The 14968-nt window shown below is 41.2% G+C and overlaps 1 protein-coding gene across 1 annotated transcript in view; it reads left to right on the top strand.

Annotated features, from left to right (window-relative positions):
* The window catches only part of gldc (glycine dehydrogenase (decarboxylating)), a 218040-nt gene extending 203525 nt beyond the window's left edge, over positions 1-14515 (top strand). The window contains 3 exon segments of the mRNA XM_069920829.1: positions 12355-12375; positions 12377-12436; positions 13877-14515. Coding sequence (XP_069776930.1) covers positions 12355-12375; positions 12377-12436; positions 13877-14020 — 225 coding nt within the window. The 3' untranslated portion in view covers positions 14021-14515.
* The last annotated feature ends 453 nt before the right edge of the window (positions 14516-14968 follow it).

Raw genomic sequence — 14968 nt, 5'->3', positions numbered from 1 at the left:
TTAGTCATATAACAGATTATCTGCCCTCTTATGAAGACTTTCATTGCATCCCATAATATAAATTTGTCTTTCACTGATCCTGTGTTTATTTCAAAATATGTTTTAATTTGGCATTCAATAAACTCCCTAAATTCCTGTCTTTTAAATAGCATGGAGTTTAACCTCCATCTATATGTTCTTGGTGGGATGTCCTCCAGTTCTATTGCTAATAATAGGAGTGAATGATATGATAGTAGTCCAGCTTTATACTCAGTTTTCCTAACTCTCCCTTGAATATGGGCTGACAACAAAAACATATTAGTTGTTGAGTAAGCTTTGTGCCTATTCAAATAATATGAAAATTCCTTCTCTCTTGGGTGTTGCCTCCTCCATATATCCATAAGTTTCATTTTCTACATTGATTTAACCATAAGTTTGGTTACTTTATTCTTTTTACTCGTCTTTTGTGTCCAAATTTAGGTTAAAATCCCCTCCTATGTAATCTTCAAAAAAGTATCCTGCATAAACTTTTGATCCTCCTCGTTAGGCGCATATTCAAATTCCAAAATTCTGAGTATATCTGACACTTTATCATTGCATACCTCCCTGCCGGATCTATTATTTCCTCCTCTATTTTGATTGGTACATTTTTGTTAACTAGTATGGCTACACCTCTAGCTTTTGAATTATAGGATGCTGCTATTGCATGTCCTATCCAGTCTCTCTTTAGTTTGTTATGTTCCGCTTCAGTTAGATGCGTTTCCTGCACAAATGCTATATCTATTTTTTCCTTCCAATAAATTTAGTAGCTTCTTCCTTTTAATTTGGTTATGTATTCCATTAATGTTTATAGTCATATAGTTCAACATGGCCATCTTATATCTTGCATACACCTCTTTTCCACCACTTCACCACCTCCATCCCCCTTTTTATCTTAGTTTTGTTTTATTACACTTAATGTACGACAAGACATTTAAGACATAAAGTACCCCCGCAGTTCCCACATCCACTAATACCTTAACCCCAAAAGTGTCATCCCACCCCCCCCCCCCCCCCCCCCCCGAGTTGCCCCATATCCCTTGCTGGGCAACCACAACTCCCTTTTTCATTTGGATTGCGATCTTGTTCATAGCGTCAATTGATTTTACAGTGACAGTTATTCCCCCTCTATCCAACCCTCTCTAGAAAACACTTTTTTAAACACATATAACGAAGCTTTCTCTCTCTTTTCCCCCCTTACTCCTTTCCTTCCCTTCTCTTTTCCCTCTTTAGTTCTTTACATATACATTGTTTTTACATTTTTATATACACATTATCGTCATTCTTCATTCTTGTTACATCTCTTCTCCTGTCCTGCAAACGTTCTGCAAATTCTTGCGCTTTCTCTGGATCCAAGAACAGTCTGTTTTGCTCTCCGGGCAAATTTTAAGCACAGCTGGATGATAGGAATCTGGATGTCTTGATATGAATTTGTAACCTTTCTTCCATAAAATCAATTTTGCTGTATTAATCTCCTTCCTCTTCTTTAAGAGTTCAAAACTTATGTCTAGGTAAAAAAAATATTTTTTGGTTTATTATCTTCTCTAACTTTAATCCTTGCCTGTTCCAGTATATTTCCTCTTGTCGTGTATGTCAAAAATTTTACTAAGATGGATCTTGGTTTTTGATGTGCCTGTGGTTTCGAAGCTTATGATCTGTGTGCCCTTTCTATTTCCATTTCTTCCTGTCGTTCCCAGGGCCTTCGGGATCCATCCTTTTACAAATTCCTTCATGTCTGTGCCTTCTTCACCCTCCTTCAGGCCCACTATTTTTGTTGTTTCGCCTACTCTAATTTTCCAACATATAAATTTTCTGAGATAACAACTCTTGTGTCTCTAATTTTTTTGTCACTTTCTTCCAATTTTTCTCTTAAGTAATTCACTTCCATTTCTACAGCCGTTTCCCGCTCTTCCACATTCTCTTCTCTTTTCCCTATTTCTGTCATTACCAGTTCTAACCTTTACATTTTATCTTCTCTTCTTTTCATTTTCCTTTTAATTGCATTAAACTCTAATGAAAACCATTCTTTTAGGGATCTCATTTGTTCTTCAAAAAAGACTTTATCTCTATTCTGTTCATCAGTTTTACCTTTTATTTCTCTTTGTCCAACAGTCTTACCTTCTATTTCTCTGTGAAGATCTTGGTCTTCTTCTTCATCTTCTGTGTCTGTATCTGTGTTTGTGTCTTCTTCTCTTCTTTGTGTCTGTTTCTCTTCTGTTTTTCCTGATGAACTGCTTGTATCTCTTTGTCGGACCTCTTTTTGCTTGGCCTCTTCTTGCTGGTCCTCCCCTCCTGGGCTGCTCATCTGTTGTGCTTCCTGACGTTGATCTTCTTGTCGGTTATCCCTCCGTCTATCTCCCTCGTCTGTTTCATTGCTCCCTCTTCTGCTGCTTTCCTCGTCCTCCAGCTGAGCGCCCTGGTGTCGGGTGTCCCTCAGCTGTTCGCTCTGTGACAGCCCACTCCTCTGCTGAGCCCCCCTCCCGCCGGTGTCCTCTTTCTCCTTTGATTGCGCACTACTCACTTCTGTTTGGCTCCGAGAGTCATTTTTGTAGTGCACTGGGTTGTGTGTCGCAACTCTGCAGGGCAGGAACTGACCTCGAGGGTCGGACACTCCTCATCACCATAGCGTCCTGTTCCTTCGTGCATGTAAGGCCTTCTTTCTTCTCCGGTGACTTTTCTACTTTTTTTCCAGTTGTTTTTACTTTCTCCTTCTTGGAAGTCATCTTCTTTCTCTTCTCTATATCTTTATCTTCTATTTCTTATATTTTATTTTTGTTATGCTTTGCTTTTTCCTAATTGTTTTCCTATTTTCCTGGAGAGGGCTGGTTTTCCTGACCGGCCACTACTCCATCAAGTGACTCCCATCAGCCATGTTCTTATGGAAAGGTGGGACAGTCTTGATAACTTGTTGTGTTGTGGTCCATGCAAGCACGTGGCTGTCAGAATACTGAGAAAGCAAGAGAATAATTTGGAAAGAAGTTAAGTTCTGAAAGTCAACAAAGAGCTGATTTTCTAACGAGAAGACGGAGGTGAACCTTCTGAGAACAGTGCTGCTTGGGACAGTAGGCAAAGACTGTGTACCACTCTGGGGAATAATCCATTCCTCATTGAATAGCTTAAGACCCATTCTAACATTCAACAAATGGAACAGTGAAAATAAAGCAAAAAAAAATGAAGATATACATTAGTCACCCACCCAAACTAGTCCCACATGCCCATGTTTTGCCCATATCCCTCTAAACCTATCCTATCTGTGTATCATTCCAAATTTTTATTAAATCTTGCAATAATACCTACCACCGTCTTGTTTTATATATATATATATGTATATATAAAAATATATATATATATTCATATATATAATATGTGTGTGTGTGTGTGTGTGTATATATATATATTTTTTTTTTTCAGTTGGTTGTTTTTCCAGACTCTTTTGTGTAGTCTTCCAAAGGCGCTATTTGCCTTGGCGAGTCTGTTGTCTATCTCATTGTCGATCCTTGCATCTGATGAAATGGTGCAGCCGAGATAAGTAAACTGGTTGACCGTTTTGAGTTTTGTGTGCCCGATGGAGATGTGGGGGGGCTGGTAGTCATGGTGGGGAGCTGGCTGATGGAGGACCTCAGTTTTCTTCAGGCTGACTTCCAGGCCAAACATTTTGGCAGTTTCCGCAAAGCAGGACGTCAAGCGCTGAAGAGCTAGCTCTGAATGGGCAACAAAATAAGCGTATACAGAGCCGTTGTCATACCCACACTCCTGTTCGGCTCCGAATCATGGGTCCTCTACCGGCATCACCTACGGCTCCTAGAACGCTTCCACCAGCGTTGTCTCCGCTCCATCCTCAACATCCATTGGAGCGCTTTCATCCTTAACGTCGAAGTACTCGAGATGGCAGAGGTCGACAGCATCGAGTCCACGCTGCTGAAGACCCAGCTGCGCTGGATGGGTCACGTCTCCAGAATGGAGGACCATCTCCTTCCCAAGATCGTGTTATATGGCGAGCTCTCCACTGGCCACCGTGACAGAGGTGCACCAAAGAAAAGGTACAAGGACTGCCTAAAGAAATCTCTTGGTGCCTGCCACATTGACCACCGCCAGTGGGCTGATATCGCCTCAAACCGTGCATCTTGGCGCCTCACAGTTTGGCGGGCAGCAACCTCCTTTGAAGACCGCAGAGCCCACCTCACTGACAAAAGGCAAAGGAGGAAAAACCCAACACCCAACCCCAACCAACCAATTTTCCCCTGCAGCCGCTGCAACCGTGTCTGCCTGTCCCGCATCGGAGTTGTCAGCCACAAACGAGCCTGCAGCTGACGTCGACTTTTACCCCCTCCATTAATCTTCGTCCGCGAAGCCAAGCCAAAGAAAAGAGAAGATATATATATATATATATATATATATATATATATAATGTGTGTATATGTATATATATGTGTGCGTGTGTGTGTGTGTATATAAATTATATATATATACATATATAAAACCCCCTCAAGTTCATGTTAAATCTCTCCCCTCTCATTAAACCCATGACCTTTGGTTCTCAATTCCGCTACTCTGGGCAAAAGACTTTTGCGTTCACTCAAACTATTCCACTCACAATTTTGTACACCTATGAGTTACCCCCTCATCCTCCTACACTCCAAGGAGTAAAGCCCTAACCTGGTCAACCTCTCCCTTTAGCTCAGGCCCCTGAGTTCTGACAACATTCCCGTAAGTCTTCTCCAGCTTGACATCTTTCCTGCAGCACAGTGATCAAGACAGAACACTACACAGTAAACCTCTGGTATCTAGCACCTATGGGGATTGGTAGATGCCAGACATTGCACTTGCATGGTTGGCAAACTGACAGTGAAGTGTGCTCATTTTCAACTTCCATACTTTTTACCTATTTATTTTCTGCAATTTTCTTTGCATGTTGTTTGAATTCCAGATAACATGTTTGACTGTACTCCAAACGGGCCTCACCAACGTCATATACTCTTTGGCCTTCATTAGCCACTGAGTATAGAAGTTGGGAGGTCAATGTGCTAAAAGCCTTTTTGACCACCGTATCTAGCTGTGATGCCATTTTCAAGGTCCAATGTATCTGCTCCCCAGATCCTTACCATTTACTGTGTAGGTCCTACTCATGTTAGAACTCGCAAAATGCAACATCCCAAATCAACCATTCCTCTGCCCACCTGCCCAACCAATTAAGATCCTGCTGCAGTCTTTGGCAACCAGCTTCACTGTCAACAATATCATGTCAAAAGCAATATGTCATCCACATACGTAAATTCTTTCATGTACATTTTCATCTAAATCATTGATATAGATGACACACAGAAATGGATGCACCACCAAATCCTGAAGCACAGGCCTCCAGTTTGAAAAACAACTTTCCACCATCACCTTCTGCATTATGCCATGAAGCCAATTTTCTATCCATTTAGCTCTCTCTCTTTCTTTGGATCCCACGCAATCTATCCTTCCAAAGGAGCCTATGGTATTGTGTGGATAGAAGATGGAGGGATTTAATTAAATGCAGGTTGCACAAGGGTGGCATATAGAGATTGAGCTATAATTCTAATATACTTTTTTAAATAACCAAGTACAGTACAACTCCGACTATCCAAAATGCTCGGGATTGGGCCTATGTCAGATAAACAGTGTTTGGAGAACTGGTCATTTTTTAAAAAAAACCAGCCCAGTAGCAACAGCAAATCACTTGTAACAGTGTTTAAACAACAACAAACCACAAGGGAAGGCTTTTTTAAGCATTAAAATTATGTTTAATTCTCACCAAAAAAAAAAATGATGGCTGCCGTCAATCACCGACTCCTCCCCACTGAGGCCCCACTACTGCCGGAAGCCCAAAGTCCCTGCTGCTGCCAGGACAAGGGATTCTTCAGACCACTTGTTGGGAGACAGTGGCATGCAGATTGAGAAGGAGAGTTGGAGAGAGAAGAAATGGAAAGAGAGGGGAGCAAGTTACCTGAAATGAAGACAATTGTCATTCTGATTTCATCTCGAGTGAATTTATTTCAACCTGTGAGGTCAGTTCGAAAAAAAATTCAGATAAATGAGGATTTCTGATTTGTTTCGGATATCCTCATTTATTCGGATAATCGGAGTTGTACTGTATTGTCACAAAACCAAACCAATCCCTTAAACCCACCGTCCCACTTGCACTCATCCCATTTTATTCTCCCCACATTCTACCACACATCTGCGTACAAGAGCAATTTCCAGCAGTCTGTTAACCTACCTGAATATATCTTGTACGAAAAGGAATTGGAACATCCTACTGAAGAAGGAATAAAAAGGACCAGGGTGGGGGGGCAGAGAGAAATAATTCATGATAGGGACATGAAGCTCCATATTTTGGCACATTGGATTTGTGCTCCACACCACAATTGCAACCTGGGTACAAAGAATTCTTTCATGCAGACACCATTGTTGTCAGAAAGTGGTGCTTACCTGAGATGGCAGCTCAGTCAACTGTTGTAACTCTAGAGTTGGAACCATATCTGAATTTAAAGACAACATCAAATTGCTGGATGAAGTCTGCATGGAGAAAGAGCTGCAAAAAACTGGGTGTCAGCAAACAGGTTGGTCATGAAAACAGACATTTCAGTGTGGATATTAAAATGCTAGAATCTTGCAAATACTGAGAAGCTGAAGGGAGTCAGTGGGTCAGACAGCATCCATGGAGAGAAGTAGTCAGTCAACATTTTAGGTCGGGACCCTTGATTGAGACAAAAAGTAGGAAGGGGTGATTTCAAGGAGGGATCAAAGGTAAAAAGGTGGCAGAATCTTGGAGAGGGGCTAAGAATTGAAAGAGATATCATAGTAGTCCTGAAGGGACAGTTTAAATGGAGTTCAAGAGCAGAGGGATGGACTTCAGGCCCTCTGATCACCTGGGATAATGCCCTAGCCTGCTGAACCTCTCCCTATAGCTCAGCTCCCCCACCCAAGTCTTGGCAACATCCTCATAGAGCCTGGTGATAGAAACAAAGTATCAAAATGAATTTCTCTAGCTATATAGATCTTTGGATAGACTAGGCTTGAGAGTAAGTACTCCACTCAGTTTTTGTTTCTGCATTATCATTGAGATGCGGAAACAATGAAGAAATTTCATTTATTGGGATTATCACTGGGACTGAGTGAGGAGGAAGGCTGATTTTCTTCAGGAAAGAAAAATTATTTCAAAATTTTGAAGAGACACAATAAGAGGGATCCAGAGCAGAAACACAAAACTAGAGGAAATAAATTATCTGCATAGAATTCAGGTAAATCTTACATGGAAATCGTAAGAAATTAAGCTTGGTGTTGCAGGCAGGTAGATAAGGCAAATAGCATGAATATATTTCGAGTAAACATCTGTTGGGGTGAGGTGAAATCAAGGGCTCAGTGGAGCCCCAATACCAGTTAGTGTCAGTGATCCACTGGTCAACTTCTGAGGAAACCTGGAGATTTCTTCATCCAGGTCAGCTCAGGATTCCAGGTTTATAATCAATACTTTAATTCTAGTGTTCAAAAACCACTGAATGGCCTATGAGGAGGGAGGTTAATGGATATTTATTAGATTTGTCAGCAATTCTACCCAGGGTCAAATGCATGTATGTATGCAGGATCAAAAAAATCCACTGCTTCTAATATCTACAATAGATATAAAAATACAAGTTATCAGAAAATATGACAGTTAATGTGTAAAATATTTAATTTTGCAACTATTTCTGCTTTCTTATTAAACTTCCAGGAAATTTTGGCCATTGTCTTTTGAATCCTTTTGCATTCCAACAAAAGTGCCTCTGAGTGATGTAGCAGAACTATTGGATGGTGCTTTTATTGACTATAATATTTATTAAGCAGCAGTACTTATAATAGTCTGCAGATGGTGCTGCTTTGTTTATTACCGAAACAATTAAATTTCCCTTTAAGTTTGCATTTGGAAGTCATTAAATTTAGTCACAGCAAGTAGCTTGGAGATTTAATGCCACACGGGGAAAAAAAAAGATAAGCAGGTGCCGTGGAAAGAACAGACATTGATATTTCCCCTGTTGATCTGGTTTTTTTTAACAACGCGATACCAGCCGATTCTGGCCATTTAAACCTGTCCCTCCCTATTAACCTACAAACCAATATATTTTTGAAGAGTGGGAGGAAACTCGAGCACCTGGGGAAATTGCACACAGACATGGGAAGAACATCCAAACTCCTTCCAGACAGCGCTGGACTAAAACCTAGGTCGCTGGCACTGTAATAGCATTGCGCAAACGACTACACCAACCAGTGCCTATTCAGTTGATGGTACACGAGCTTTAACAGCTCTGTTCTCCCCACAAGTGCTATCTACCTTGCTTATCTTTCTGATTTCCAGCATTTAGTCCTTCAGGTTACTGGCACCACAAAAAAGCAGTGGAGAGTTTGAAGGGAAAGATTTAAAATAAGTGAACTGCACAGGGACTATAGGAATATGGAGAGTGCTGCCAAATGAATTATAAAGATGGGTACAATTACACCATTTAAAAGACATTTAGACAGGTACATGGTTAGGAAAGGCCAAAAGAGATGTGATACAAACAAAGGCAAATGGGACTAATTCAGTTAGAAAAACAGGTAAGCATGGAGGAGTTGGGCCGAAGGGCTCGTTTCTGTGTGGTTTTATTTCCATCTGCAATTCTTAAGGCTCTTATTTGGGCCTCTTACTAAATTTAGGAAATAAGACCTGTTGCAAGTTTAACACTCTGCCTCATCTTTGTGACCTACCAATGTGAATTTGGCTCAAAGTATTTCAACCATTATAGAAATTAAACCTTCTGAGAACTTTTAAAGATTGATCAACACCCTTGTTGGTCAGTAACAATTATAGAGTGTCACGTGTGCAGCCTGATTCAGAATGGTCTCCACTGACCGTAACTTGTGGAGCTTCACTAGGTAATGAGAAAGGCTACTAAAATGAAGCAAAGAGATCAACTTATCCTTCATGACTATACTTTAAACACCTGCATGCAAAATTGAGAATACGCTGTTGTGTTGGTAGAACAGTATAGCAAAGGAACAGTCCCCTTCAGTCGACAAAACAGGATGCCAAATTAAAATATGGCTCTTCTACTTGAACAGGATCCATACGCCTCCGTTCCCTGCATATTCATGCATCTACCGAAAAGGCCTCTTTAATGCTCTTGTTGTCTGTTTCCACCACTATTCCTGACCTACTGTTCCAGACACCTATTGCCTTGTTAAACTTTCCCCCTCTCATCTTAAACACATGCCCTACCATATTTGATATTTTACCCTTAGAAGATTGTAATCAATGCCTCTCATTCTATAAACTTCTGTTGGGTTTCCCTCAGGCCCCCAATGATCCAGGGAAAACTGAAGTTTGACCAACCTCTCCATGTAGCTCATACCCTCTAACCTCTAACGGGTTCAGTGTTTCAAGTGTTCAAGTGGGCCGTGCACTTGCACACGGCTGCACCATTACGTTACCGCCCACACGTGGGTGGGACCTACAGGCTGCCATGGCGGGCTTTTCAAAATTAAACCGTTGGAAGTGCAAGTGACTTACAGCATGTAGTCTCCTTACAATTGGTGACCCTGTCGAGCCCAGAACATCTGCTGCAGCAGTTCAATGCAGTGGCTATGAAATTGCCAACCTTCTGCACACTTCACCCACCCACACACTTGGTTCGGGCAAACAGAAGCGCAATTTCACCTCAGGCAGATTACCTCTAACTCTATAATGTTCTACCACGTCGTCAGCTTCCCTAGACCAAGAGACCACAACCAGGGTGGACGATCTGATACACAACCCTCCGGAGGAAGGTAAAATACCCAGCCCTCAAGAAACTCCTCCTAGGGGAGTCACGTGATGTAGTGGCCTGGTCAGGTGGAAACAGCCCTCTCCAGAGTAAAGAAAAAAAAAAGTGTGAAAAAAAACAGCTCAATAAACATAAAATACAGGAAGAGAAAGATAAAGTTACAGAGAAGAGACAGAAGATGGCACCCAAAAGAGAAAAAAGTAAGAATAACAGAAAGGGGAAGAAGGAAAATCACTGGAGAAGAAAGAAGGCGGCCATACCTGCACGTCGGAGCAGAGAGCCACCATGGAGTGGAGTGGCTGATCTCCGTTGTTGGTGAGGAGCAGTGACCTCCTGACCGGTGGACTTCAAAAATGGTTCTCAGAGCCAAGAAGAGGTGTGCAACTGCGCATTCGCGGTACACAAATAAAAGGTCAACGCCGATGGGAAGGGCGACTCGGCTGAGGAGTGGCCAGCTGCGATGCGGTCAGCTGAGAGATGCCAGTATCGGGGCGTTCGGCTGGGGGAAGTAAAGATGAATGGTGAGAAAGAGAATGAAGGGCTGGAAGAGGATGAGCGGCAACGGACGACCTGCAGCAGGAGGCCCAGCAGTGGGTCGGCCTGCAGCACGGGGACCCAGCAGCGGGTCGGCCTGCAGCGGGAGGCCCAACAACGGGTCGGCCTGCAGCGGAGGCCCAACAACGGGTCGGCCTGCAGCGGGAGGCCCAACAACGGGTCGGCCTGCAGCGGGAGGCCCAACAACGGGTCGACCTGCAGCGGGAGGCCCAGCAAGGATACAGAAGCAGCTCACCAGAGAAGGAAGAAAATACAAAGATGCAGAGAAGAGAAGAAGATCTCACAGACATAGATACAGACACAGAAGAACACCAAAAATTTCAAAGGAAAGAAGTTAAAGCCTTTTTTGAAGAACAAATGAAGTCATTAAAAGAATGGCTATCATTAGAATTTAGTTCAATCAAAAGAAAAATGAAAAGCTTAGAGTTGGTCATGACTGAAATAGGGAAAAGAGTACAAAATGTGGAGGGAACGAGAAGCGGTTGTAGAAATGGAGATAAATGAGGGAAGTTGGAAGAGAGCGAAAAAAAATATTAAAGAGACACATGATTTATTGTCACAAAAAACTGACATATTGGAAAACTACAGTAGGGAAAACAACATAAAAATAGTGGGCCTGAAAGAAGGCAAAGAAAAGGTTAGATATGAAGGAATTTATAAAAGGATGGATCCCGAAGGAGCTGGGAATAAAAGACTCACATGAAGAAATAGAAATCAAAAGGGCGCATAGAGCGCTAGTACCGAAACAGCCACCACATCAAAAACCGAGATCCATAGTGGAAAATTTCTAAGATATATGACAAGAGAAAACATACTGGAGCAGGCAAGAAAGAAAGTTAGAGAAGACAATAAGCAGTTGGAATATAAGGGACAAAAAAATTTTTTTTTTCACCTGGACATAAGCTTCGAACTTTTAAAGAAGGAATTCAACACGGCGAAAACAATCTTATGGAAGAAAGATATCCAGCGGTACTCAAAGTATTCATTCCTGCAGATTATCTTAAAGGCAGATTTTCTTTCACTTTCTGCACCAATGCAGATGAAATACATTTAAATGTTGTCACTGGTTCTGCTGCAGGGAATGCAGGTCAGCTCCTTCAATGGGACAACAATCAGCAAACTTAAAAGTTTTATAGGTTCTTAAAATTTCCTTGCTGTCAGGCTGGGATTGTCAGCACTGGTCCTGGTCTCTGCATTACCAGAGTAATTACTGTACTGCTGTTCTCGTTTGTGGGCATTGTGTTTGCCATTGGCGACAAATGTTCTTTCCTGGCTACTTGCCTCCGCTGCCATATGGCTTCCAGTTCAATTTACAGGCCTCCTAATTTGACCCCCCACAAAGATTTCAACTTTACTTTCCTGCCCTCCTATCCATGCCCACCTATCTCTTGGTGTTGGCCCATGCTCCTCCCCTGCCCCTTCTCCCCCTACAATTTCAGGCACCTGCAGGACCTGCTGAGTTTCTCTAACAATCTTGTGTATTTACAGCAATCACAGCAACTGCACTTTTCTTGGTTCACCTTATTAATGCTTGAATAGTGCATGCTTTAACTAATTTCATCTTCCCAGCTTTAAACTTTCTTGTGCCAATATCGAGTCAGAGGAGACTAATGTTCCCTCTCTTTTTCAGATTGGGAATTTCAAAGTGCTGAGGCTGAAGAATGAAATTTTTGTGTTGGAGGGAGATGTAAAGGATTTTACATCTTGATTAATGGATATTCACATCCATTGTAGATGATATGGTTTATCACTGAGATCACCACTCTCTCTCATCAGCGTTGTATCTTTTGGAACTTGTTTGTATGTGTTTTGTTCCTACTTCAAATGTGTGCAGTATTTTAATTTAGAAGCCTGTCAGTTGACTGTTCAAACCCTATTTAGGCATGTTAAGAATTTCAGAGCATTTTGACTATGTTATCTGTTTTATTGATGAAGTTGGATCCATCTTAAAAGTAAGTCTTTTGTTATCACTTTGAAGATGTCTCCTCACACACTGGCCTTGCATCGCTGCCTCTAACTGGGACCGACCGTATTCTCGAGAACAAGCAGCATTCCCACTGGTGAGTTCAACTCTAGGTTCAATCTGGGTGTGGTGCACATTATTTTAGTGCAGTGTAATTTTCACAAAATTAGCATACCACAAAGTACACCTTCTGCACTCTATAGTGCATAGCTATAAGGCCTCAAACTCTCCTTGTACATGAATACTTCATACCCAAATCCTGAGTTTATCATGAATTGACAAGCGGATTGAAGGGTTCTGTAAATGACCTTTCACATGCAGTTTTATGACTTTTAACCCATCTTTCACTGCAAAAATGTGCTCACCTGAATGTTGCAAATTCTTTAAACACAAAAGCACTGGTGCACCTCTTCAGCTTATTTCATGTGCTTGGTATTGCCTACGAATTACCTGGAGGCACACAAAATCTGCAGATGCTGGAGTAGTGGAGGAACTTAGCAGGTCAGGCAGTATCAGTGGGTAGAAATGGCCAAAGCTTTGGGACAGGACCCTCTTTATTGAGACTTGTTAAAGGCCCGAAGCATTGACTGACCATTTCTTTCCATGGATGTTGCCTGACCTATCAAGTTCCTCCAGCTTCTCATTTGTTTGGTCAACTCTTAAAGGCATATTTCTTTTTACTTTAAAAAAAGCTTCTATTGTCGAGCCCACACCACCCAATTCCACCGATTGGATGGGAATGTGGTGATAATAAAATGGGATTGAGCTGATGATTGCCATGGACTAGATGTAGAAGGGCCAGTTACTATGCTATAGAACCTGCTTATTTGTCAATTTTAACTACAGTAAAATATCTTGAATATTACAAGACTGACTTTAAAAAAATCTCATGTGCAGACTTCTTTGCATCTGCAAAATGAAAAATTGTTAACAGGGTCATATTTGAAGAGTACAGTAAAACTGATACTATAATAACCTCTGGACCTTTTGCAAAACCCACTATTTTTCTTAAAATGTTGGCACAATATCATTATTATTATTATTATTATGAACCAGCTGAGTGTCGATGAAGCATGAGAAACAAAATCCAGTCATCTTCAAGGTGAAAGGGAGGGAAAAGATATAAAAGGGAGGGAAAAGATATAAAAGGGAGGGATTTTCAACCAGTAAGGGGCACCTTCTTCACACTTAGCGTGGTGGGAATATGGACAGAGCCGTCAGTAAAAATGGTAGATGCAGGTATAATTATAATGTATAAAATACTTTTAAATAGGTTCTTGAATTGGAAAAACTCAGAGGGATATGAGACAAATTGGTCGGCTGAGCCTGGCAAATGGGGCTCCAGTGAATTGGAAGGGAATGATGGGGGGGGGGGGGGGGGGGGGGGGGGGCAAAAAGTGGCGAGCCAGATACCAAACCATCAGGATTTGCAATTAGGAAGGCAAGACCGGAAACCTGTAAAGTTAATCAATTTCAAGTCTTGGCACTAATGATGTTTATTTGAATGAGTATTCAGAGAAAACGGATTGTTTTACAGCAATTTGTGAAACCAGAAACCAAATTCTGGCCTACAATCGCTCGCATTGATGACCTCTATGGAGATCAGCATTTAGTCTGCTCCTGTCCACCTATGGAAGCTTATGAGTCACCCTTCATGGAAGAGAAAAGGGCTTCATCCTAAGACTGAGTTGTGAGTTTATTTTTACAGTTGATAATTATGATGAGTGAACCTATCTACAATTTCTTTGGTTTCAAAATCAAGATCTGATAAGTCAAATATCTCAATTTATTAATGAAGCAGCTGCTAAGAATTTTTTTAAAAATAGACAATGTCTAAGCCACACTTCAGTGCCTCAAAAATTAAGCAGCATTGAATTACACAAGTGGCCTTGATCCTGTGCACTTTTCTCTAGACAAGTTGTGAAGAGCTGCAATTGCAGCTGTGTTTGAATATAGCAACTTCTTTGATCAGACTGTTGGACCTCCAGCAATATTTCAGATGATAGAAAGCTGAGACCTAGTGAGAACATGGTCCCAGGAATTAATAGTAATCAGTGTGTTTCTTATATATGTAACTGTCAATACCTCTCTAGATGTAACCATCATCTTATGGTTTATATAAATTTAAAAATGTAAATTTTAACTGTCTTATCATTCCAATAAAGATTAGAATTGATCTGTATTGTTCCACAAATTTTTCTTGTTATGGAGAATTTTTCAATATTCTTTTCAATACATACCGTACTTTGGTTGATGTGGCTCACGGGATGATTTTCCTGTCGTTACTATGGATGGTTGAATAGGCAATTGGACAAATCACTCAATCCCCAACCAGTTCAGCCTATTACAGTCTTTCACAGAGGATATAACCACTTTATTGCAAACTTAACTTCAATACTTGAGAGTAATAACTCATGGATGGAATACCATGATGTCTCCATGTTCACGTTTGTCACTGTTTAACAAGGGCTGTAAAGGCCAACTGCCATCACGGAAAGGAGATGACATAAAGACATCAACTTTGCATTTATAAAATTGTTTGGTATGGAGAGTATTTTTTTTAAATTAAAGATTTGGTTCATTACCCAAAATCATGCAACTGAAAGAGCTAAGCCTACAGACTGGTACT

This window comes from Narcine bancroftii, chromosome 1 (assembly GCF_036971445.1).
Source record: "Narcine bancroftii isolate sNarBan1 chromosome 1, sNarBan1.hap1, whole genome shotgun sequence".
In the NCBI taxonomy this organism is placed as follows: domain Eukaryota; kingdom Metazoa; phylum Chordata; class Chondrichthyes; order Torpediniformes; family Narcinidae; genus Narcine; species Narcine bancroftii.
This window is presented reverse-complemented; position numbering and strand designations above follow the sequence as displayed.